Source organism: Podarcis vaucheri (assembly GCF_965113315.1).
Source record: "Podarcis vaucheri genome assembly, chromosome: 7".
Classification (NCBI taxonomy): Eukaryota; Metazoa; Chordata; class Lepidosauria; order Squamata; family Lacertidae; genus Podarcis; species Podarcis vaucheri.
Genome location: NC_138765.1, coordinates 28,590,411 through 28,615,793, shown reverse-complemented (window position 1 = coordinate 28,615,793; position 25,383 = coordinate 28,590,411). Strand labels below are relative to the sequence as shown.

At 45.6% G+C, this 25,383-nt stretch overlaps 1 protein-coding gene across 1 annotated transcript in view; it reads right to left on the bottom strand.

The window, feature by feature from the left end:
* Positions 1–15,772, bottom strand: part of SLC9A1 (solute carrier family 9 member A1) — a 71,256-nt gene extending 55,484 nt beyond the window's left edge. The window contains exon 1 of the mRNA XM_082231555.1: positions 14,362–15,772. Within this exon, the coding sequence (XP_082087681.1) occupies positions 14,362–14,707 (346 nt within the window). The 5' untranslated portion in view covers positions 14,708–15,772. The remainder of the gene's footprint in view (positions 1–14,361) is intronic.
* Positions 15,773–25,383: the final 9,611 nt, after the last annotated feature.

Genomic DNA, 25,383 nt, shown 5'->3' with positions numbered 1-25,383 from the left:
CCCAGCCAGATGGGCGGGGTACAAATAATAAATTATTATTATTATTATTAAAGTAGGCAAAATTGATTTGTGGGGGAATATATTGCTTTTAAAATTATGATTGTGGATGTAGCATTCCTGACCTCCCAACCATGGTTAGAGTGGCAGCTTCGCCAGAGGGTGGCTTACACACTCCATTCCCTTTTCATAGGCAGCCACGGTTATGGTTTTACATCTCTACAACTGATCACTTTAACCATGGGTTAACTCTAGCCAGGGTCTGCATTGCCCACAAGGACCCTGCCTGGCTCTCCCCCTGATTTAAGGGGAATCTGGCTGATCGAGTATGTCTTTTTCATAGTTCAGTAAGGAGGGTGAATTCGAATTATGAAGCATCTATTCCACAGCAGTATTTTGTGCATCTGTAAAAGCTCAATAATAATTAAACATTTGCTCGCCCCCCAAAAAGAGCAAGGTTTGCAAACCAGCTTTTGACCCTCACATTAACTGTTAAGATTCTGAGGTAAAGCTAACCACGGTTAGTGTAAACAGGGATGAAGCAGCTTAATTAGCTCCTCTTGGTTTTCTGACTTAAATTTGGCTTCAAAAAAATTAATGCCTTTGAACAAGTGACATCACTGACATAAGCCTCCAGTGTGGCAAAACTCTCTCTCACTCCAGCACTGTCTAACCTCAAGAGGAACATCTGAGCAAGCCGTTATACTAATTATTAAAGCATACCCAACTTGGAATCAGTCCGTGGTATTCATGAAGCACAGCATATTGAGAGCCTTCAAAATCTCATAAGAGTGTAATCATGTGCAGTTAGGCTGCTTAAGTCTCATACACAAAGTATTATTATTAAGCCACTCCATGAGATATTACCACACTTGAGACAGTAATTATGATCTAAAAATGGGTTCCGGCTCCCTCACTCAGTATTTTATTAGGGTGAGCTTCTCTCTATTCCAGAGAGAAAAGGAAATATGCCTGAATTTTAAGACACTGAAATGCTATCAATACATGTGATTTCACACTAAGAAATGAAGTTTTATTATAAATATAAATTTAATTCAGTGCTCCAGCCCTACACACCTCAAGCATAATTAACTTACGGAACTCGCTGCCACAAAATGGCCCCTTACTCAGATGGATTTGAAAGGGGATTAAGCAAATTTTTGACAGCCAGTCATGGCTATTGTCACGGGAAATGGGATTGCTTGTGTGTAAACCTCCAGCTGTTCCAAACTGCTTCGAAGTTGGTGGTGTCTTTCCCTGACCGAGCAGCCTAGGTGCTGCTGCTGCTCAGTCGCTGGACGTATCTGTGAGTGGGCGGCTTCTAAATTTCCTCCAGCATAGAAGCTCCTTGACGGATAGTCTCCGCCTCCCCTCTCTGCGCGAAACCCTTCTGCGCAGAGTGGGCGTGCCTAGGGGTGGCCCTCCACTCTCTCCACTGTCTTCAGTGCCAGAGTCTCGGAGCCTCTCCTCCAAGATGCTTTCCCCCTCTTCCTTCTTCCTGGTGTCACCTGGACATTCTTCCCCAGATGACGCTCTCTCTCTACCCTTACTCGTTCCTTCTTCTGCAGAATCGGGAAATACCGCCTCTCCCCTCTGCTCCAATGTCAGTTCCCTGACAGCTATATATCCAGCATGCAACTCTATAGCACTTGTCCTGGCTAGAAACAGTTATTGCCTTCACACCAAGCTTGTGGGTTCCCCCAAGGGTATGTGACTGGCCTGTTTGAAAGCAGGTGCTGGAGCAGATGGAGCTTTTTGTCTGGTGGTACCCCAGAGAGCTGGACCACGGATTAACCAAGGATCCAGGAAGGCCTTGTTGCTCAAACAAGGCACAAGCCCCTTTATTCTCTATCCTGCAGAGAAGGAGCCAGTGGCCAATCTGGGGGGTAAGAGTGAGCCCAGGGGCTGAAGGTACTTCACTGAGAAGGCTGCCACCAATATGGTCACCATACAAGCTTGAGTAGTTCACCACATGGGAGAGGTGCACGTGGATCCAGCAGTTCGCCAACCCAATCAGCACCGTCCAGAAAGAAGTGCGGCGATTTGGTGGAAAAGAGCGCCATGATCAGTCATTCCAGCAGCTGTGCTATTCATACACACAATGCCAAAAACCAAAGCAGTGTGGGAATCACTGCATGCCCACAAGACTCTGATGCTATCGTTTATTTTGCATGCATATGCCAAGGAAAGAGTGCCTCTGGTTACTTTGATAGTACTGGGGCATCACCCAACTAACATGTTCCATCAGCGCAAGGATTTATGCTTGCACAAGGCAACTCCCTGCTCCTTTCCTTGCACACGGCCTCTCCACATCTGCTCTGGAAGGCTGGCAGGGGAACCCCAGGACAGTTTTAGGGAGGGCACAGGGGAAAGAGGGAGGAGTCCTGTTGGAAAAGCCTGAAGCTTTGCACTGTCAGAACAAATGACTTAGTACGACACTAGATACAACCTACTATTTTGTCAGTGCTGTATGTCTTTTAAACTGAAAGTTAGCCTTCATCTCACACTCATATGGAATGCAGAAATGCTTGATCTGGGTATTAAGAGCCAAACTACATGTTATGGGCAGGTAAATATTGCTTTTTTTAAAAAAGAATACCATGGAAAGTTCAGTGTTTTGTTTTTAAAGCAGAAAGCAGTTACTTGTGGGTGTAAAATCAGAAGCAGGGGGAGGAGAGTTGAAGGGGGGGCACTTAGCACCTGGTCATTTTTCCTCTCAAAAACACCTCCAGAAAGCTTTTCCTTTCCTCTACTCCTGAGAGTAGGGACATACATGGAGCCACCTTAAGGTCGGGGCAATTTTGAAAGGAAAATTCCACAAGGGCACAACTAAAACTCCCTTCCCCAGTCACTTTTCCTCTGCTTCCAATGAAGTCTTGAGTTGTTGCTTTTGGTTTTTTATTTCTTTAAGTCAGGGGGAACTTGCACAGAACTCCATTTAATACATAGTTTTGCCTGAGCAACTAACATATTTTGGGTCCAACATCTTTATTATTTATATTAAATTTGTGTTCCGTCCTTCATTTGAAGATCTCAGAGCAGTTCACAAGATTAAAAACAAACAAACAAACAAACAAACAAACCTCATTTCAGAGATTTTAGAGGGTATATAAGAAAATTTTAGTTTAAAAATTGCTGGGAAAGGAGTGTATCAGTTGTATTCTGCGGTTAACTGTTAAGAAATTTAGCTTTCAGTGCTTTGGACTTAAAGTCTTGCGACTCTAGGGGGGGAAACCCCTGACAACAATTTTTAAGCATCAACAAAAATGGAGGGATCCTTCCATTATATGAGGTAACCCAATGGACTCTGTCCCACTCCTCTATGCCTTTGCTATACAGTAAACCCATGACTTAAACAGCGGTTTTGTTCCAGGGGTCACACCTAAAGCTAAAAACATATACGGTCAAAACACACTGGGTTCAATGGCAGGTGGAGCTTGCCCAAGTCATTTTCACAAGAACTCTGGCCCCTTTTTTATTTCAGCAAAGCTGAATGTGTGCAAGTTAAATGCGTGCAAGTTGCAGGCTTACTCTCCTTTATATAAAACTGGAAAACTAAAGGACCTGAAGTTGTGCATATGAGTGATTTTTACATTATTTTCATCATCATAAAATAGCAGTTAACAACATTAAATTGCAGGACAGGACTGGATGCAGAGAATTATGATGGGAAAGGAAATAACCACTTGTGCTATTCTGCAAATGCTTAGGAGTTCAACACAGGGCTGAAAAAGGCAGGGGTGTTCTAGTCCAGCAGTTCTCCAGCTTTTAACTGTGCAAAAGGTTGTACCGGCAGATTCTCATCTTTGAATTTACCGTACTTCCATTTTCTTGCACAATGCTCTGCTGTGAGGTGCAAAACAGCCATTCCATGTGCAGCAGAGCACCGACTAGATCCAGTCCACGAAAGACATTAGCTGGTTACCTTTGCATATTAGTTCCCACACACGAATGTGTTACTAGCCCACATGCATTTACACTATCCTGCCCCCCAACACACACCTACACTAGCCATTTTTTATACACCAGAGGTCTGAAAGTGGGAGGGAGGAAGCAATAAAAAGCTGAACTACTCTTCCAAATTATAGGAACTCCCCCTCCCTGGTCACTTGGAGGGAAATTCTAGCTCACCAGAGGCGAGGGGTAATTTACATGCCTAGTGGAAATATCTGTTATAGTGCTACGGCTGTTAAGAAAATTCAGGAGAAGCAGCAGCAAAGCACACTAAGAGGGCTGGAAAGAAAAATCAACGGTGTTCATTGGTTAAGAAACATAAGATGACCAAGCGTATTTGGGGAGGTAAAAGATGAAGGTTCACTTCCAGGGTGAACGTTACTCCGGGGTTCAATGTGTTGAGCGTATATCTCAAGAGAGCAAACGTTGCAGTAGAAAAGCCAGGATGTCATTGCAGGAAGCCGCCCAACAGAGCAGATGACATTTCTGCAACGCAACCATCCCACGTTACAAAAATAGCACATTGTGTAAACGGACCCATGTGAGGCTTGTCGTGGATGAGGTATATCTAATAAGCTCCTTGATAGCACATGGCTCAACCCATCACACAGCGGTCAGACAGTCTGTCCAAGTGCACACAATCTGCAAGCAGCTCACTTTTTCAATCATCATAATTAATACGAAAAGGCTTAAAGCCAAGATCGTTTGGCAGCCAACCTTGCTTGCCTAAATTATAGAGCTACGTTCTCCTCCCCCCCCCCCGCCCTGTCCCCAAAGCACTGGTTGGAGTTAGGTGGCAATTAAGAGCCAGGTCAATGAAGCCGGTGGCTGCACACCAACCCAATCAGCCAGTCCTGACCTAGACAGATTGCAAAACCCAAGGGTTGCAAACAGAAAACCGGCGGGGGGGGGCCACCCTCTGCAATGACTCAGTCATTACAGCAGTCCCAGCTAAGAAGAAGAGCTGCATCAGCTGCTGATCTTACATCACACGCAGCTTAGCAGAGGGGGGTGGAGGAAGAGAAAGTCAGGAGTGGAAGAAAGTGTACCCAGAGGCTGCATTATGTTAAAGACACCTCACAGCTTATAGTAATAAAATGTTAAGGGCATCTACGCAAGCCTTTGCCGGCCAGGGGCCTTCCAGAAGTGTTGGACTACAACTCCCATCAGCCCCAGCCAGCATGGCCATGGCAGAGCAAGCCATGAAACTCAGGTAAATACCAAAGGCAGCCATTTCATAGTTTGCGCATTAACACAACACACACATGCACGGTGGGCGGGGGGAACGCACTCAGACAAAGGCCTTTGAGACAAGCCAGTGCCTAAAAGTATAAAGTACCCTTACTTGTTAGTAGACAGGGCCTTTCTTTCCTTTTCAAAAGTCTATTGACTAGGAATTTGGGTTTGAAGGGTCCTGGCAGCCCTAGCCTGGCCAAGCCAAAGTTTAGCTTCGCTTCAAAGCTTGGGGATGGGAGTGCGAGGCCAAGGCCTCCACCTCCAGTATCTATTTAAAGCAGTGTCACACCACTTTAAACAGCCATGGCTTCCCCATGCAAAGAATAATGGAAACTGTAGTCTGTTAAGGGTGCTGAGAGTTGTTAGGAGACGGCTGTTCATTTCACAGATCTACAATTTCCAGTGTTCCCTGCGAAGGAGGATTGACGGCTAAACTGCTCTGGGAACTGTAGGTCTGTGAGGGGGAAAGCAGCCAGCACCATCAACAAACTACATTCTCCATACATTTACATTCATTGCTCTGCCCCCTTTGACTTATTGCTGCACCCACAGCACTGGCATGTAGCTCCTAGAAGAAAAAGCGGCCCTCAGGTTGGAAATGGGTTGCCACCCCAGCCTTAAAAAGTCACGCTTCTCCAGCTTGCCATCTCCAAAGAATTATTTCCACACTGGATTTTTTCCTCAGGAATCCTTCTGCACTGCTAAAGATCTCTGGGGCACGATCCAGGGTTTACATACGGAGCAGGCAAAGCACAACTAAAAGGGAACAAAATATTTTGACAAGGTGATGGTGGGGGTATCCCACTCAGCCAGAAGAATATAAAGACGCTTGACAGAAGGTCCAACACCAGTCATGAACATTCATCACCCAAGATCCTTTGCGCCTGATACTTGGACTCTTGACAAAATGTCAAGGAACAGATGGCTTGCGCCTTGTGACTGTCATCACAGATCCAGAACCCGGTGATAATTAAATCCGTCTCCAGAAGAAGGATGCTTGGCCTAGCTCACTAAAGATCAACCACAATTTTAGCTGGAACCCACAACCAGGGATGAAGAACTTGCAGTGTGCCAGATATCACAGGTTGTGCTAGGGGTGATGGGATTTGTAGTCCAAAACATATGGGAGGGCACCAGGCAGTGGCTACTGGTGCCCATTGAGGCTGGTGGGATGTAAGGCCGGGAGAACTAACAGTAGGTGGGGTCAAAGCCAATGATAGACAGAATCAGAACCAATTATAATTTTGTTCTGATCCACTTCCCTGCAGAGTTCTACAAGGGCAACACTGAGGCTAAGGAGAAGGAAGCTAACTGGTTTTAAGTAAGATGGCAGGAAGGTGGGGCTGTGCCCCAAGGAGCTTGGTGGGGCTGTGCCCCTTTGACCCTGTTGCACCAACATCTGCAGGCACCAAACTGGCATGTATTTCTAATGGGGTTTTCCATTCAATTTTTTATGTTTAAAATAAAAAAGACTTCTCCATATTCAGATAATGCAGAATTTGCACAAATGTTGCCAGAGAGCAGACTGAAAAGAAGGGGGGAGGAGTTTTAGTCTGGATCAGGATGTAGCCGGGTTCCAGGATCACTTGGTAACTGGTTTTAGAACATATAGTTAATAGTTCTCTACATTAATGGCAACACAGGTACAATTTTAGTTTAAAGAGAGGACAGTCAGCCAAATAAATTAATGAGGGGCCAAGCAATGGCTGGAAACAGGGACGGTGTATTACTTTCCCCCAATAAAGAGGTACAAACTTCTCCATGATTTAACGATACATCCATTTTTCACCTGGGGATAATACATAATCAGAATGTTAAATGGGAACAAAGGGTAACAAAAAAAATCCTTGTGCAGAACAGACTGTATCCCTTTATTATAACACTTTTGGCAGGAGGCTGCAGTAAAAGCTGCAGCCTAGAAGACCGTTTAGGTCACTACAGAGCAAAGCAATTGGAATGAATGCATTTTGGAACAACACATCTAGTTTGGGCACAGAGTGCTGTCATACTTCAGGGGCAGCCTACAACTCCCAACAGCACTGAGCTGTTGAGCTATCAGCTGGCTGAGGCTGATAGTGGTTGTAGTCCAATAACATCCAGGGGACAGTGTGTTGGCTACCCCCACCATCCTTTCTAAAGCATGCCCACATACCGTCAGGTTTTCATTTTAAGCATCATTACACACCCTCAGGATTTGGGATAGCAGCATGCTTTTAAAAAGAAGAAAGCTTAGTGAGCATAATTCTTGCCTTACCAATGCCCCATCATGTAAGCAAACAAGTTTGCTTGGTACATTAACACACGAGCCCCCTACAAGAGCAACAAGTGGGGCAGACAATCAGATAAAAGTGCATGGCAAGCAGCACAAGACAGAACCACAGAGGCAGACAAGTATCCTGTTATTTCCATCTCATCTGCAATTGTCTGTCTCAGTACTACAACGAGATGTAGGAGTGGTGCCAATTAAACACCCAGATCATCAGACAAAGAGGTGGATGTGCTGGAAAATGTAGCTCAAGCCCCCTTTCTTCTCCCACATCATTAAAAGTGGAGGGGCATCAGTCCAGCAACCAATTTAAGCAAGCCACACTTATCTGGGAGACACACAGATTTCAGAACTAAATTGTTAGGCTCAACACTGCAATCGAGAGTTATGGGCTAAGGTTGCAAAACACTCCCGGGTAATTATCCTGCCCATGTTGGTCTGACCTTACATTAGATGTCTGGAAACTGGCTGGAACAGAAGCAGCTATTAGAGAGGTGTCTGCATTAGGGAAGGAGAAGAAGTTGGTCCAGTCCATATTTTAAATGAACCAACCACCCAGACTAATACACTGATGGAAGAATTCAAACTTTGCACTTTTTCAACCAAAATTACGAAGGCCACAGATTCCCCATCCTTGCTCTAGGGCAGGCTTCAACAGCTCAGGGACTCCCCCAAGGAAAGAGGCCTGGTGTCAGGTACAGATGTGTCCTCCTAAAGTATCTTAAGTTGCATCAGTATGAACAAAGGCAACATATTATAAGATATTTCTGACCACGTTCTGCACCTGCCACACAGAGCCACTATGGTACAGTGGAAAGCATGTCAGGCTAACTGGAGAGAACCAAGTTCAGACCCCTGGTCAGTCATGGAGCTCTCACTGAATGAAGTTTCTTGAGGGAGACTGGCCTACCTCTCAGGAAAGATCCATGTACATAGCATTGATCTCCTTAGAGGAACAGCCAGATATACATGAAACGAATAAGTATGGCCCTTTAAGCACTTTTTGTAAAATTTAAGGCAGCTGTTTTATTCTTTTTCAGCACCTACAGTATAAAATAGCCTTCCCCAACCTGGTGCCCTCTAGAAAATGTTAAGGAGTACAATTCTCATCAGCCCCGACTACTGACCCAGCTGGCTGGGGCCGATGTGAGTTGAGATAGTCCAACAGCACTGGAGGGCACCAGCTTGGGGAAGGCTGATATGAAACATAGAGTAACAGAAAGGAACAGAGACTTGCCTGAAGGGTTCACTGTCTGAAACAGGCATGTAAGGAAAAAGGGGTAGGGAAGGCAATGGATGAAATACCGTGAATCAAAACAACTCCATGAATTAGAGAAGGTTGCATGAAGTCAGAGGTGATGCTTCCAAAGTCATGGAAAAGCCTCCGGGTGAAAAAAACACACACATTCCAGGGACAATATACTATTGCAAAAGAAAGATGATGTCCTGTGGGGGCTGGGCAGGGCAGGAACTGGTCCACTGGCTAGATCTACTCTGCCAGCCCTGCCCTACCTAGTACTCTGCACATGTTCTACACTACAACTATTGGGTGGGTCCTGGTCTCCTTTGGCAGGAAGGGCAAGATATCAATGTAATAAATAAATAAATTCCCATCGGCCCTGACCACTGGCCTGCTGAAGGCATACTTGGCTGTCTCCCTTAGTAAGGATCCTCATTTGTCATACTGATCTGTAATCCCTCTGTAGAAACATGTACGCAGGATGGGTTTCTGCAAAGCTAGCTGTTTAGTAGAGGAGAGCGCTTTTAGCTTTTAACTGCTTGCAAATAAAGATGAAAACTGTCAGTTATTAGTAGTATTAACATTATCATTAATTAAATTTGTATGCTGCCCTTCATCCAAAAGTCACAGGGCAGTTCACAACATAACAATACAAAATACAAAACCAAAACAAGCCAATAACTGCCCTCCCACAAATACATTTAAAAGAACATACTGTAGAATGTTAATCAGCCCAAAGTCTGGTGAAAAAGAAAAGGTTTTGCCTGACGCCTAAAGATATGTAATGAAGGTGGCAGGTGAGCTTCCCTTGGGACAGCTTTTCACAAACTGGGAGCCACCACAGAAAAGGCCCATTCTCATGTTGCCACCCTCCGGACCTCTCGCAGAGGAGGCACACGAAGAAGGGCCTCAGGTAACAATTGCAAGGTCCGGAACAGTTCATAAAAAGAAGAGGTAGTCCTTGAGGTACTGTGATCCCGAGCTATTTAAAGGAGCCTGTGGCCCCCCAGATGCTTCTGAACTACAACTCCCATCACCCCCAACCACTGGCCACCCTGGCTAAAGCTGTTGGGAGTTGGAGTTCAACAACATCTGGAGGGCCACGGGCTGTACTGCCCTCTCTTGTGCCTTGAGATTTGTGCATTCATTATATTACAGGACTCTAAGCTGCATAACAACATGTCATATCGCAGTGAGAAGGGAGTGTTCAATACTTCTAGGAAATGAGGCTGGGATTTCCATCCAATGATGTAACTTCTGCTGACACATTTTTCACATTTGTGGCATTCCAATTTAATATGAATTTCCATGGAATACTTGCATTTAAGCACCAGGAAGAAACATCCTTCTTCTCCCAGACCTTTGAATTAAACAATCAATGGCCTTTTAAACTGTGTAGGGGGGAATTGTTACTATGTTATGTATTTTTGTGTTTATATATTCTAAACAGCCCTGTGATCCTCAGATGAAGAGTGGTATAGAAATTTAAAATAGAAGAAGAAGAAGAAGAAGAAGAAGAAGAAGAAGAAGAAGAAGAAGACTGAAGAGTGAAAACAGATTCTTAAATAGAACCTATTTCCATTAAAATAGTGTATGAAAATGTAGCAAATAGTTCAAAAGTAACAAACAATTCTTAAACAGTAAAGATGGGAAACCTGATGGTTTCCAGATGTTGCGAGACGAAAACTCCCATCATCCTGGAGCATGGAGCATGCTGTCTGAGGCTGATGGGAATTGAAGTCCAGCAACATCTGGAGGTCAGCAGGTTCCTCGTTCCTCATCTAGCGTATGTATCTTTATGCAGATTCAGACTTCCTGGCAGCTTTCTCCTTGCACTGTCTTTGCTTCCTGTAAGCATAAAGTCCAGTCATTTAGAACTTGAGTATTACACCATCCACAAAACACAGGAAGTGGCCGGCCACATCCACATAGGCTTGCACATGGGTACTTGCTTGACCAGCATTCCCACCTCGTCCTTCCGTCCTCCACAAGCTTCTGCATTGTGCTTCCGTTTCCTTGTGCATTACCTGCCAAGTCAGTGAGATGCCTGACAATATGCATTAGTGAAAAAAACTGCAGGGGAAATGTTCCATAAGTCATGTACAGGAAACAGCATACCCAAAGGAAGCCACCTACTTGTTGGGGAGGACTCTGAAGAGGAGGAGGAGGAGGAAGGAAGAAGAGGCCATGGATCAGAGCCCTCCTGCTCAAGCCCCCAACTTTGAGCCAGGCGCCTCTGTTCAGACTCTCCCTCTGAAAGCCACACAGGGCTTCTCCTTCCTTGGCTCAAGATGAGAAGACAGGGCCATCCAATGCGGGAGAGGCCACTTCTCCACCGGATGAGTGGGGAAAGAGCTGCACATCACAGATTGAGCTCTCAGGGGAGGAGGAAAGGGGAAGGGACAGGAGCAGACCCAGGTCATTCCAAGAGACAGGAGTTCCTCACGTCAGGCCAGGAGTTCACAGTGGGGCAGGCAATGTGCACAAGTTAGCTGGACTTTCCCTGCTTCTGTTTAAAACTGATGGGTAGGCAGGGCCAACTGTAGACAGCTTCCCTATGCAGTCTCCATTTGCGGGTCCTGATCCTAGAACTCAGATCCCTGGCCTTATCCCTGAGCTGTATTTAAGGAACCTTGCAGCCCTTCTCCTAAGTTGGTTTGATCCTTGCCACATCTCTGGGGCCTAAGAGTGTCTGGACCAAGTCCTCCTCTTCTCTTGTTGCAGGGTTTGCACTGTCTTGTCTGCTGACGTAAAGCTTGGCTTCTTTACATAAAGGAAAGGGCACTTGTTATGATCAGCACTGCTTTGCAGGCTTTCCATATGCATCTAGCTGGTCAGGGCTCTTCTCATGTGCTAGGTCAGGGGAAGCAACACAGTCATCACTACTCAACTTTTCACCTGCAGGTACTTTGTGAACTGCATACGTCTCAGCCAAAAGCACCTGTCTCCTTTTCAGTACTTGGATTTTATCATCGAACAGCCTAACCTAAATCAAGGCATTCGGATGTCTGAGATCCCAGGCTATGTTAAGAGAGCCAGTCCTGCCACTGGTACCCAATTTCCCAAGAGGCAAACATGCAACTCCATGACCCTAGTTCTTCATGCAAATTTTTAGCATTAACAAGGGGGCAGATAATAGCACAAAGGAACAGATCATGAAAGCAAGCACATCTCTCTCCATCCCTTTTCCTATCACTTCCTCAGTGAAACAGAGGTAATCTCTGCTACAGTCTAGGATGGAGCATAGAAATCATCCCAGCTTGGAGGAGAGCCGGTGTGACCTCTATTCAGAAGGCAGCTTTAGAGCCTGTGATACAGTCCTCTTTCACATGCAGAGATAAGTCATAGTTAATGGCTTATTGAGATCAAGCAGCATGATCACTCCCACTTCACTCCTCCCAAGGCGTGAGCATGAGCAACAAGCCATGAAGTGTTAGCTTCTCATTAGGCCTGAACCTGGGAACAAACCACAATAATTTGTCCTTGGCCTGCTGATCAGTTCAGCCAGGAGACACAAACCGTGATCCTGGTTTGCATATAATGAGACGAGGCTTTGAGGCTTGCTGCTTATGCCAGGGAACGAGCTAAGCAGGAGGGATCAGGCAGCGTGCACTAGCAAACCTCTCGACCCTGAAAAGCTATTAACTGCAGCAAAGTGTTACATGTAAATTGGGCCACACATGCGGGAAGGGGAGGCTTGGGCCAGGGGGCAAAATGCAAAGATCCATACCTCTCTGTTTGGCTCTGTCACTGGCATGAGGCCCCCAGAAAGTTGCCCAGAAGAGAATGTAGCCCTCAGGCAGAAAAATACTCCCTACTGCTTCTATAAATGGGGGCAGGGCTGCATAAAAAATCCTTTGCTGCATCCATTTAGGATACTACTTGCTAAGTTAGTCCCTGACTCTAGGAAGGTCAGCCTTGGCTTCAGAAGAAAAAAGAAGGAAGGCGTAACAGAAAGCTGTCTTTGTGTATGATCTCTTTCGCCTGGAGTTTCCAAGAGCACTGTCAAGCATCAAGCAGAGGGGGTGGACCAGGTGGCCTACAAACCCACTTCCAATATTTGAGCAACTTCACCTTTGTCCACAGATTGTCTTCAGGGACTTGGATCTACCATGAACACAATCATTGTTACTGTCTTCAGTGCAACATAGGAATACAAGAAAGCTACCTTATGCAAAATCAAAATAAGATCATTGGTCCATCTAGCCAAAAAACATCTACACTGACCAGCAGCAGCTCCACAGAGTTTCAGACAGGGAGTTCCTCCTAGCCCTACCTGGAGATGCCAGGGATCTCTTAGAGCATCCGCTTTGAATGCAGAAGGTTCCAACACTGAGCTACAGACCTTCCACAGTCAAGTTAACCATTCAAACCCTTTGGAAAGGCTTTTCCCTGAAAACCCAGGACCAAGGAACCTGTTCATTTTTAATCAGCATTTGAAATTTGCCAGGTACCAGGTACATTTTACATTAGAGACTAAGTGAATATGCCCAGGCACCTGACATCTCCACCATCTGGAGGTGCATGCATGGGAGATCACTGGATCTTGCCTGCTTTCACACATTAACAACACATCCTGTAGAATTCTGTGATATTTTATCTGCACAGTCAGAACAAATTTCAGGAACCAAAAAGTCAAATTGAAAAATATGACATTCGAGCTGTCTGGCCCCAAAATGGCAACAAGACATTCCGTTTTGGCGATTGTAACCCCGGTTTAAGGAGCCATTTGGCACCCAGCTTAGGTATATATCTGAGTTTCTAACACTGCTTATATTGCATGTAACTACATTGGGCCAGATAATACATAGCACATACCACAAGGGAGTTTTATCCTGAAGGAGAACATGGGAACTTCCCTTCTTTAGTATGCAGATGTGACCCTGCAGAGTATCAGTCGCTTTGCTCCTACGCAAGCACCACATGTGAACATGTGTCATGTACATAAAGAGCATCACAAGAGAAGTACACCACTCCACAAACAACTAAGCATTCTGCCTGGCCTCTGGTTAAGTCACATAAGTGTCTCAGAACGGCCTAAACAGTATGAAGGGAGTAGCAGCTTCAGGGAAATGCAGCCCTGCAATGCTTCAGATCAGTGGTACCCATCAGGGCAAGCCTTGGGGGAAGAAGTCATGGGTCCCACTCAGAAGAATGAGAGGGAGGGTCCCCAAGCCCTACCACCTTCTGCAGTGAATGAAGCAAGACACATTACCACCTAGGAAGAGAAGTACACACCCACCCACCCAGCAAGATCTTAAATTGAAAATCTAAAATCACCTGGCTGGGGCAGATCTACTATGAAACTAATGAAGCTTAAGCTTCAGGGCCCCCGATTCCCACAGGGATCCCAGAAATGGCTTTAGTCCACATTGCTTTAAAAGCATGACTTGAATTGATTAATTGGTTGTTATATATATTTCAACAATCCCAAAGTTTGAGAGTCAGCAGAACAGAGGTTGTAAACAACCGCACTGAAGAAAGTAAACAGTGGTTGCCCAGACCCTGTCGCTGGTTGTGAAGGGGGCCTCATAACAGTTGAAGCTTCAAGGCCTCCAAAATGTAGGTCCACCACTGCACCTGGCAGTACTGGTTCTGCAAAAAGATACAAAATGCAGACCCATCATCATACACAAACACACACCAACCAACCAGACACATTACATACCCAGTTTCATGAGGCAGGCGAGCAGGATCCATAGCGCAATCTCGAAGGGGATCCTTACATGCTTGTAGTCGATGCCCAGGACAGGAAACGCCTTCTGGTGCGTGTGTTTTCCGGGGGCCGAAGTGTTCTTGGGGTGCTTGGACTCAGGGTGGCTGTCTAGGGACACCGGCGGAGCAGTGGTGATGCTCTCGACCGCCGCTTTCAGCTCCGGGGAGTAAACTTGCTGAGTGACCCCGGGGTTCACGCTGCCGGTGCTGCCCGGCAGCAGCACCAGGAGGGCCGCTGCGCAGAACAGGAAGGGCAAAGCCCGGCAAGAGCAAGAAGCCCCCAGGAACCTCGCCCCCATTGGGCCTCCTGATCTCTCCCACTCCAAACGAAAAAGATGAAAGGAAACGCACCCAGGAGGAGCTGCTGGCCTTAGCAGGCGGCCGCCGTGGCTTCTTTGAAGGAAGGGGGGAAATGTCAGAGGACACAGCTTCCAGGGAGATGCTTCATTGGCGGAGGAAGAGGAGGAAGCGGGAGTCCGAGAAATAAAACGCGGCCACCGAAGGATCCCGCGTCCAGATGGAAAACCTAAACGGAGACTGGTGTGGTAAAGCGCTCATAATAAGGTCAGGGGGCGCTTTCCTTCAGCTGCGTTCTTCTCCTGTTAGGGATGGACGAGGGTGGGGTGGGAGAGAGAAAGAGCCTGCGGCTTTTCTGGGCGGGGGGGAAGAGTCCCAAAAATCTTGCTCCTGCGCCTGGGGTGCCCTCTAGAAAAGAGAGGCAAGGTCTGAGAGCGAGGAAGGAGCAGGCAGCCGCCGACAGCAAGAGCCCCCCGCCCGAGGGGAAAACGGGACCAGGTGCCCAGGCGAGAGGCAGCCGAAGGAAGAGGGCGGCGGCGGCAGCTGCAAGCACGGACCCGGACAAGGAGGCAGCCGGGAGCGCGAGAGGGAGCGCAGCCGCAGGGCGAGGAGGAACCTCTGGCGCGGGGAAGCCGGCGGGCGGGCAGGCAGGCCGGGCGGCTGCGGCGGGGCAGAGGATCCGCCGGTGGGAGCTGGGAAGGAGGAGGAAGCGGTGCGTGTTCCGGCTCCTCGTGTACTGCAGCGCGGCAGCTCCGCCCGGCCCGGCTCCTCCTTCCCCGGCGCGCGCGCTCAGCTCGCGCTCTGCTACTCTCCCGCCGTCTCTTCCAGCTCAGCCAGCGCCGAGACAAGGACACGGGGAAGGAGGAGGAAGAGGACGAGGAGGCGGGGCCTCGGCAGCCTCCTCCGGGCGGGAGCAGCACTACACGGCGGGGAGCCCACCTCCTGGGGCGGAAGGAGAGGCGGGCGAGAGCAGGGCGCCTCAGCCCGGGAGAGGCTTCGCGCGGCCTCGGGCGAGCTCCTCCTCCTCTCCTGCCTCCCTTCCCGCCTTCCCTAGAAGAGGAAGAGCTGGCCGGTCGATAGGAAGCTCCTTGCGGGCAGAGACTCGACTCCCGGTCTCCTCATGCGCAAGGGCGTAGTACGAATAACAATGCGCGGTGGCGTTACGCTCCCGGCGTCTCTCCAGGAAAAGAGCCGACGAAAAGTGTCTGAGGGCATTTTTCTGAAGAGTAGCTACAGTTGCATCAAGAGCATAGTAAATAAAACCCGTTCGATGGCAAAAATGGTTCAGGGATAAGGATATACAGAATATCCCAAGGAGACCTTGCTACGATATCGTTCAAATAGCACAGGTGCACACTGCATTTTAAAAATAGCAGCAGCAGCAAACGGACATATGAAAAAACCGCAAGGCAGCCAGAATAAAACCAATCATAAAAAGCCAGATAGTATAAGCTGGTTTTTCAAAGCCAGCCTAAAATGGCAGGGAAGAGGTTTGATAGATATCTGCAAGGAAAGAGTTCCACGTTTGCAATGCGACACCAAGAGGGTCCTGTTCCTGGTACTTATTGGTTCTGATCTTAACTCATGGAAAGTCAGAAGAAAGGTTTTCTGATGCTGATGATAGGTTTGTGAGGGCAAGCCTCAGATTACCTGGCTTTAGGCTATTTAGAGCTTTAAGATCCCATCTGCACTATGCTTTTAAAGCCACATATGACATTAAACAATAAACAGAGTGGTTTAGCATATCCTACTTTAGTGGTAGGATATTGCTTTAAATGTATAATACAATGGGACCTTAGGTTGAGCCACGAAACAAATTGGCAATCAATGAAATTGATGTAGGATTGGTTCAATATGTGCTTGACCATCTTGTTCCTCCCAGCATCTTGGCAGCTACATTTCATTTGTACAGTGGTACCTTGGTTTAAGAACAGCTTAGTTTATGAACAACTTGGATTAAGAACACTGCAAACCCGGAAGTAGGTGTTTTGGTTTGTGAACTTTGCCTTGAAATAATAACATGTTTCGCTTCCTATTGAGTGTATTCAGTTTGTAAACGGAGTCCCCCGCTGCTATGGGAAAGCACACCTTGGTTTAAGAATGCTTTGGTTTAAGAACAGACTTCCAGAATGTATTAAGTTTGCAAACCAAGGTACCACTGTACTACTCCCGGGGCCATTGTTAGGGAATGGCCCAGGAACTCCAAGATCTGGTTCTGTTGTCCTGGGTTTCAAATCTTCTGTCCTTACCCCATTTTTTAATATCTTAAAAATAAAAGCTTTGCTTTATTTTGTCTACATTCACAAAATCTCTAGATCACATTTCCTCCTAAATAATCTCAGGCCTATGTCATGCACAAGACCATGCCCTGGGCACCCACCCTGTACAAATGCATATTAATGGAAATAACGTACAAAAATGCATTGTATTAGGGGAAATGGATTTGCAACAAATTGCATATTAGATAGAACTGCTTATACACATGTGTGTATTTGGAGAAATTCACACTAAAATGCCAATTAATTTTCATGAGGACTTTAAAAAAAAGTGGTAAAACCAATGTGGAGAACTGAACTTAAGATTGGAAAAAATTAAAACTGAGAGAAACCAAAATTGATTTCTGCATTCCTGTTTGAGAATTAGCTGTCCTCCCTCATAGAATTCTGGGTGCTGTGATTTGTTAAGGGTTTCTGTACACTGTGTTTCTGTGAGGGGTAAACTACAATGCCCAGAATTCTTTGAGGGAAAGAAGATGTCCAACATGTGTTTTAGCGGTGTAGCATGAACACAGCCTGTGATTTTCAAAACTGTTCATGCAGTTTAAGAGCTTTCTTTGAATACTCAATCCTGGTAATGTAAGTCCACTAGAACTTAGTTCTGCCGTGTCAGACAGCAGAGGGCAAATTGTTGTTCCCTTCCTTTCAATTAATACAATGGCAGAACCATCCTTGTGTCTTTGATTCCCCATCTAACAACCTCATAGGAATGCAGGAGGAGGAGATGTGAAATGTAAATATTTGGGAGGCAATTTGTACATTGTAAGTACATCACCAAACCTCTATGGGCGAGCACTGCTATCTGTAGCTTCAACTTACACTAGTACAGAACAGTATATGAAACCACATTAAGTTACCGTATTTTTTGCTCTATAAGACTCGCTTTTTCCCTCCTAAAAAGTAAGGGGAAATGTGTGTGCATCTTATGGAGCGAATGCAGGCTGCGCAGCTATCCCAGAAGCCAGAACAGCTAGAGGGATTGCTGCTTTCACTGCACAGTGATCCCTCTTGCTGTTCTGGCTTCTGAAATTCAGAATTTTTCCCCCTCTTGTTTTCCTCCTCCCAAAACTAGGTGGGTCTTGTGGTCTGTTGTGTCTTATAGAGCGAAAAATACAGTAGTTTAGTTATGTGGATGCCAGTTTCCCTACCAGCACACTGACTTACTAAAGAAGATTGTGTATGTGGACTCACTTCAGCCCAAGTAGCATCTTGGATTCAAATATCCTGATTTAAGTGGACTTCGATAGCCTAACAGCTATTTTGGTTCAATCTGAGGTCAGCAACTAGTAGCCCGGGGTCAGATTTGCCCATCTCAGATATGGAATTTGGCCCATCACTGAAGCTAAAGAGGAATGTGGATGAGCAGCATCTGCAAGCAATGAAACCTGGAAGCAGGCCATTTTGAGAGGCGGAACAAGAATGAGGCCTTGCCCCCCACTTCTTTATCAAAGTTCCTCCATGGCAATGCTTTGCTGCTGATCAGCTAAACCAGCCTGACTGGTAGTGATGAATACACACTTCTGTCTCATGCTTGAGAGGACATGCAGCAAGTCATGGCACCATGGTTTTTTCCATGCAGAAGGAAGGTCCCAAGTTGAAGCCCCACTATTTCCAGTTAAATATATCTAGTAACAAGTGGTGAGAAAGACCTCTGCCTAAGATCCTGGAGAGCTGCTGCCAGTCAAAGTAAACAGCACTGAGCTAGATGGACAAACAGCCTAACCAATAGGCATAAGGCAGCATTCACTCCATGTAAAGTCAGCTCTGGTAAGGTCACAAGGATGGGCATTCATCCATGCTTAGTATTCCCACTCCATACTCTGTTCCAAGGAAATTGAACAGGGCCTAAGAAGATTCTCAGCTTGCACACCCCATGTCTTCTTAGTTAATGGGGCCCACTGAGGGCCTCCAAAACCCTAGACCCAGCCAGGAGAGACTGGCATATCGGGGTAAATTTTGTTGTGAAGCTGGGCTCATATAGCACTGAATAATTTGTTGCTTATGCCTGCCTTTACTCTAAGCGTGTGTAGGATTACATCCACCTTGAATCATTCACTGAGCCCAACGAATTGTACAATAGCTTGCAACCTTTGGAGTTTTCAACAGCTTTGTCCCTCTTTAAACGGGCATTAATAATAATAACGCTTTACAGCACTGGGCAAAGTACTTTGCAATAATTCTCTGCTTCAGGCTCTCGATAAATCTGCAGTGCATTCATTTGCACACATACAGATGTATGCACACACACACATCTCAGCGTGTGGTTGGTTGTCTGCGGTCAGTCAGAACTTTCCCCAGGGTGTTAGGCTAAATCTCTATTAAATGCTGGCATTGTCATGGAATTTACCACAAGAAATTACTGCTTTGATCCACTTTGCATGAAAAGGGAATTCTGTGTGGCATTTAGGGCATAGTATTTCCGGGTGAACAAAGATTTTTAAACTGGGAATCCAATACAGTGGTGCTGTCAGGAGGAAGGACTTCAAGGGGGTTGGGCTGTAGCTCAGTGGCAGAGAACATGCTTTGCATGCAGAAGGTCCCAGGTTCAGTCCCTGGCATCTCCAGACAGGGCTGGGAAATTAATTCCTCTCCAAAAAACCTGGAGAGCTACTTCCAGTTAGCGGCAACAGTGCTGAGCTGGATGGACTACGGGTTTGACTTTCTATGCAGGCAGATTATGATGTTCCCAAGTCTAGGGCCACACTCAGCAGAATGAGCAGGAGGGGCCCCCAACATGGCAAGGCACTTGGAAGTAAGGGAAGTACTACACATTACTATCTAAAGGGTGGGGGGTGTCATAAAAACATTAAATCCATAATCAAAAAATCTAAGTGCACTATCCAATCTAGCTTGATGCTTGAGGCTGATTGTGCTTATGCCTTAGAGCACTGGCATCGACCAGGTATGTAATGGACATTTCTAACCTCATGTCTAGCTTTTTATTTTATTTTTATACAAACTACTTAAATTAATATCGGACTTGTGGGGGAGGTGATGGATTTTCACTGAGAACATAGCAACTGAGGTTTTTTAACACTATTCTCCATTGCTGTAGTCCGGATAAAAATTGCTACCCCCCCCCAGCCAGCAGGAGCGCCCCACCCCCTGCCCCACCCCAGCCCGCTGGGGCCTGTGAGAAGGGGTTGTTGAGACCACAGGTGTGTGTGTGTGTGTGTGTGTGTTAAGCCACCCCCGTACACTGCTAGAGCCAGTGTGGTGTAGTGCTTAAGAGCAGTAATCTCGTAATATGGGGAACTGGGTTTGTGTCTCCGCTCCTCCACCTGCAGCTGCTGGGTGACCTTGGGCCAGCCACACTTCTATGAAGTCTCTCAGCCCCACTCACCTCACAGAGTGTTTGTTGTGGGGGAGGAAGGGAAAGGAGAATGTTAGCCGCTTTGAGACTCTTTCGGGTAGTGATAAAGCGGGATATCAAATCCAAACCCTTCTTCTTTTTCTTCTTCTACAGTGGCTCCCCACTCCCAGAAGAGGAACAGTATCACCAAAGGAGGACACAACTTTGCATAACATCTGCATACTCTAATTTATATGGACAGATGCAAAATTTTAGATTATTTCAATAGAAATGCATCTCATTGTAATGGAGAAGACAGGTCATCTGTGTGCCTGATGAGTTTTGTTGTCCAGGAGCTGATGATGGGCAATCCCAAGGCACTTGCTCGCCCTCCTTATCATAGAACTGTAGAGTTCAAAGAGACCACCAGGGTAATCTAGTCCAACCCCCTATAATACAGGAGTCTTTTGCCCAATGTGGGGCTCAGACCCATTGACCCTGAGATTAAGAGTCTCATGCTCTACTGAATGAGCTATCCCAGAGCCCTGCTTATGAATATATATACATACATATATATGCAGGTTTTGGTGTCTTCGGGTGTCTTCCCGTGTAAGAGTCGGGGTGTCTGTGCGATGTTTCGACGAGGTCTCACTCGTCATCTTCAGGCTGAAAGCACCAGCCTGAAGATGACGAGTGAGACCTCGTCGAAACGTCGCACAGACACCCCGACTCTTACACGGGAAGACACCCGAAGACACCAAAACCTGCATTCCTGTACCCGTGAAAATCTACGAAAGCAAATACATATATATACATATACATACATAGATATACATATATATATATATATATGCTTTCGTAGATTTTCACGGGTACAGGAATGCAGGTTTTGGTGTCTTCGGGTGTCTTCCCGTGTAAGAGTCGGGGTGTCTGTGCGACGTTTCGACGAGGTCTCACTCGTCATCTTCAGGCTGGTGCTTTCGGCTTCTTGTTACTGGAACAGAGCAGAATCTGGTGTTTGAGTTCCTATATATATATATATAAACCAGGCGAACTAGACAGCCCTTTGCAGAGGAGGTCTCCTGTAAAGGAGGTCACAGGGACACCCTGCACACTACAGTCCTCTCTCCTCTTACCTCTGGTTTTAATTTTTCAAAAGGCACTGCAGTGGTTTATTTATTTAATTTAACAAAATTTACACACTGCTTGATTGTAAGAAAACCTCCAGGTGGGTTACAAAAATATAAAATAAAACATTAACATTCTTGATTTTAAAAAAATCCAATTAAAAGCAGGTGTTTTAAAACATTCAAAAGATGAATAAAATCATAGCTAACACACACACACACTCTTCTGTATGTCTGGATAGGCTTGCCTAAACAAATATGTCTTATGCAGGCACTGTAAATAATGTGGTGAAGGTGCATAACTGAATGTCAATAGGCAGTGAGTTCCAAAATCTAGCTGCTGCCACACTAAAAGATTGATTTGCTACAATTGCAAGGCAAGTATTACTGTATGTGGCATTTGTAACAGTGCCAGTTCCACAGATTAAAACAGTTGAGGGTGCATATACAAATAGTAACACCTTGAACTTGACCCAGTAGCAATTGAGCAACGTGTGCAAATCTCTGAGCAGAGGTGTTACAGCCTTAAGGGGTTTCACTCCTGTTAGCAATCGTGCTGCAGCATTCTGCACTAACTGAGGCCTGCAAATCAAGTGCAATGGAAGGCAAACACAAAGTGCATTGTGATGTCGCGGCGGCTAGCCAAGAGATGCCCATGTTACTTGCAGAATGGGGTTTTTTTTTTGACAATATTGTGAACAATTTCATTCCTGGTTTGCAAGGTAAGAACTAACAGAGCTAGGAGAGTGTGAAGGAACCATTTGAAAATGCTGCCACCCTCTGGAGAAAAAATAATTTCCCAACACAGAAACTGCCGTTCAATCTAGAAGTGTCACAGAATTGGATGTACAAGAAGAAAAGGGGTTTTCACCAGTAATGTTAAGATTGCAATCCTAGAAGCATTTCCATGTACATAGATGGCACTGAATTTGATTGGGCTACCTTCTGAAAAAGCATCCATACTGTAAGGTTACAAGCCTCTTGAACCCACTTACACAGAAGTAAAAAGGGTAAAGGTAAAGGACCCCTGACAGTTAAGTCCAGTTGCAAATGACTCTGCAGAGTTTTTCTGGGTCATGTGGCCAGCATGACTAAGCTGCTTCTGGCAAAACCACAACAGAACACAGAAACGCCATTTACCTTCCCGCCAGACTAAGGGAGCTCACCCTGTCACAGGGATTCGAACCGCCAACCTTCCGATCAGCAAGCCCTAGGCTCAGTGGTTTAGACTACAGCGCCACCCGCATCCCTCTTTGCACAGAAGTATATTCCACTAAATCTAGTGGGGCTGGAATTTAAATAAATTAATTCAGACACAGGCTAGAAGAGTGTTTTGTGGGAGTGGGGTCTCACTCGAATATGTATGCTAATGGAAGATAAAACACTATTATTAAACCAAACATATCCTAGTTTTATGGACTTGAGTCCACCTCATTCTAGACCTGACTAGTGTCCATATGGTCAGACTATGGGTAGATCCACATCATACATTTAAAGCACATGGCTTTCCCCCCAAAGAATTCTGGGAGCTGTAATTTAAGGGTCCTGGCAACTGGAGCTCTATAAGGATGAAATTACAGTTCCCAGGCTTCTTTGTAGAAGTCACATATTTTAAATGCTTGTTGAATGTGCTTTGAATCAGGGCTTTAGCTAGCGGGTGGTCAGGTGGGCCCCCGCCAGGGGCACAGGTGGGGGGTGTGCAAAATTGGCTAATAATATGTCCATAAATAAAAAATATTGATTATTGCCTCATAATAAAAGGTTTTAAATAGAGAGTGAATTGAATGGGGGGTTGGAGGAGAGGCAGAAAGAATAGCTAATTTGTCAGCGGCTAGGGTGCGCAATCTGGACAGTTCGGCCAGGGGCGCAATATAACCTAGCTACAGCTCTGCTTTGAATGTATGGTGTGGACCTGCCCTATATTTCTGACGTACAAAACATCAGAGGGGTAATTGTGATGGCCTGTTGCAGCTTCAGTAGGGATTCTCGAGAAAACTTAAATGCTAACAAATATATGGCACAAGCAATCATGGACTAGAGAGTCCACTTACTGTATTTAGATGTATGTGATGCAGTGGATTGCCCACATAAACTTATGCTGCAATACATTTCTTAATCTTTCAGATGCTTTGATTCTATTTCTGACTCATTTGGTGTGCTGCAGTCTTACATCAATCCTATGCATGTTTACTCAGAAGTAAGCTCTATTGAAGTCAAGGGGCTTTGCTGCAAGGACAATAAGATAAGTCAAACCTTTGCTTAGTGCAAACATGATACTTTGAAAAGCACTGGGGAGGAGCCAAGTGGCTGCACACTTCTTTCTGGGAGACCATAGTTTTATAAGGTCCTGGTAAGCCATAGTTTGGTTTACCATGTCATGAGAATGAGGCCTAAATCTACAGCAGAAAGCAGTAAGGGTTCAAAGGCTAAAAATGTCTTATGAGGCTCAAAGTAAACATCTCGAGCTCTTTTGTTTGCTTTCTTCTAGTTCTTGAGCTGGAGGGAGAGGCAAATCTTTCATCTTCTCTGCTAGATCAATTTAAAAGCCAGATACTGTCAGTGTCAACCTTGGGTATTTTCACACCTGATGTTTTTCTTCTTTTGAACTGTTTTATAACTTGCTTTTCAGCTTCAAAACAAGCTCCTCAATGTGAGAAACAAAAAAGTTAAGAACTACTTATACAAAAAGAAATCATGATAGCAGCAAAATATAAAAGACAGAAACAAATTTAGAGAAGCAAATCTATACATGCACTGGTCGTTGTAAAGTACCACAAGACTGTTTAGTGTTTGCTATAAGATGCATGCAGAGCAGTCCTATCTATGCAAGTGTATTCAGAAGTAAATACCATCAGGTTCAATGGGCCGTACTTCAAAATACAAAGGATTACAGCTGTGCAGTCCAATTCTATGCAAAAACAATGAAGTGTCCTGTGAGCACCATAAAAGTTAGTATTTGATTTCTTTTTTGATACATTTCTATACCACACTTTGCGCAAAGGCCACAAGGTTTTTTTCTCTGCATGCAGCATAGCAAACAACATGACATACATACGGAACATAATATGCATAAAATGGAAAAGATAAAAAGAGCTGAATTGGTACAAGTACCATCAAATTGTTCATAATTGTTTTAAGTCACTGATATCATCATTTGAAAACTGGCTGGAAGAGGCGCTTTTCCACCTGTTTCTCAGGAGGAAAGCAATGGCGTGGTTAAACACATCTCTGGGAGAGAAAGTTTTCCGCAGATGTGGAGCCACCACTGAAAAGACCCTTTCATGGGTCCCAGTGGTTTGCATCTCATCCTGCACAGTGACCACCAGTCAGGCCTCATTCACTGACCTTAAGGTACATGCAAGTTGATAGGTGTGAAAGCATGGTCTTAGATCTGGGATGGGAAACCTTTGGCCCTTCCATCATCCCTGACAATCGCCCATGCTTGCTGAGGCTGATGGGAATTGTTCAGCAACATCTGGAGGTCCAAAGGTTCCCACCCCATCTTAGATATTGGGGGCCCAATAGAGTCGTGACTATGACTTTCATGAACCATTTCATCAGCTGCATGGCAAGCTGTTATGAGATGAGAGGCAGATATGACAAAAAGGAAAATAAGGGATGCTATTACAAACTCAGGCTGGAAAGCCTAGCAATGCAAGATGTAAGTGTTACTTTGCAGGGCACAACTTCAATTCAAGATCCACATTTTTTTTTATTTAAAATTGAGTTATCTGAGTGAGCTCTGCATTCCTGCATTGCAGGGTTGGACTAGATGACCCTTGGGATACTTTTCAACTCTACAAATATATGATCAGGCAAAGTCTTCAAGGGTGCCATTGTGCCTGCAGGTGCCACACTGGTAACCCAACTCTGTTACTGTTTTCTATAGTCATCCTTTGGATTCTCTTCAGTCCAAGTCTGATGGTGTCATATGAAGCCTATACATGTATACTCAGAAATAAGTTGAATATGTGGGACTTCCT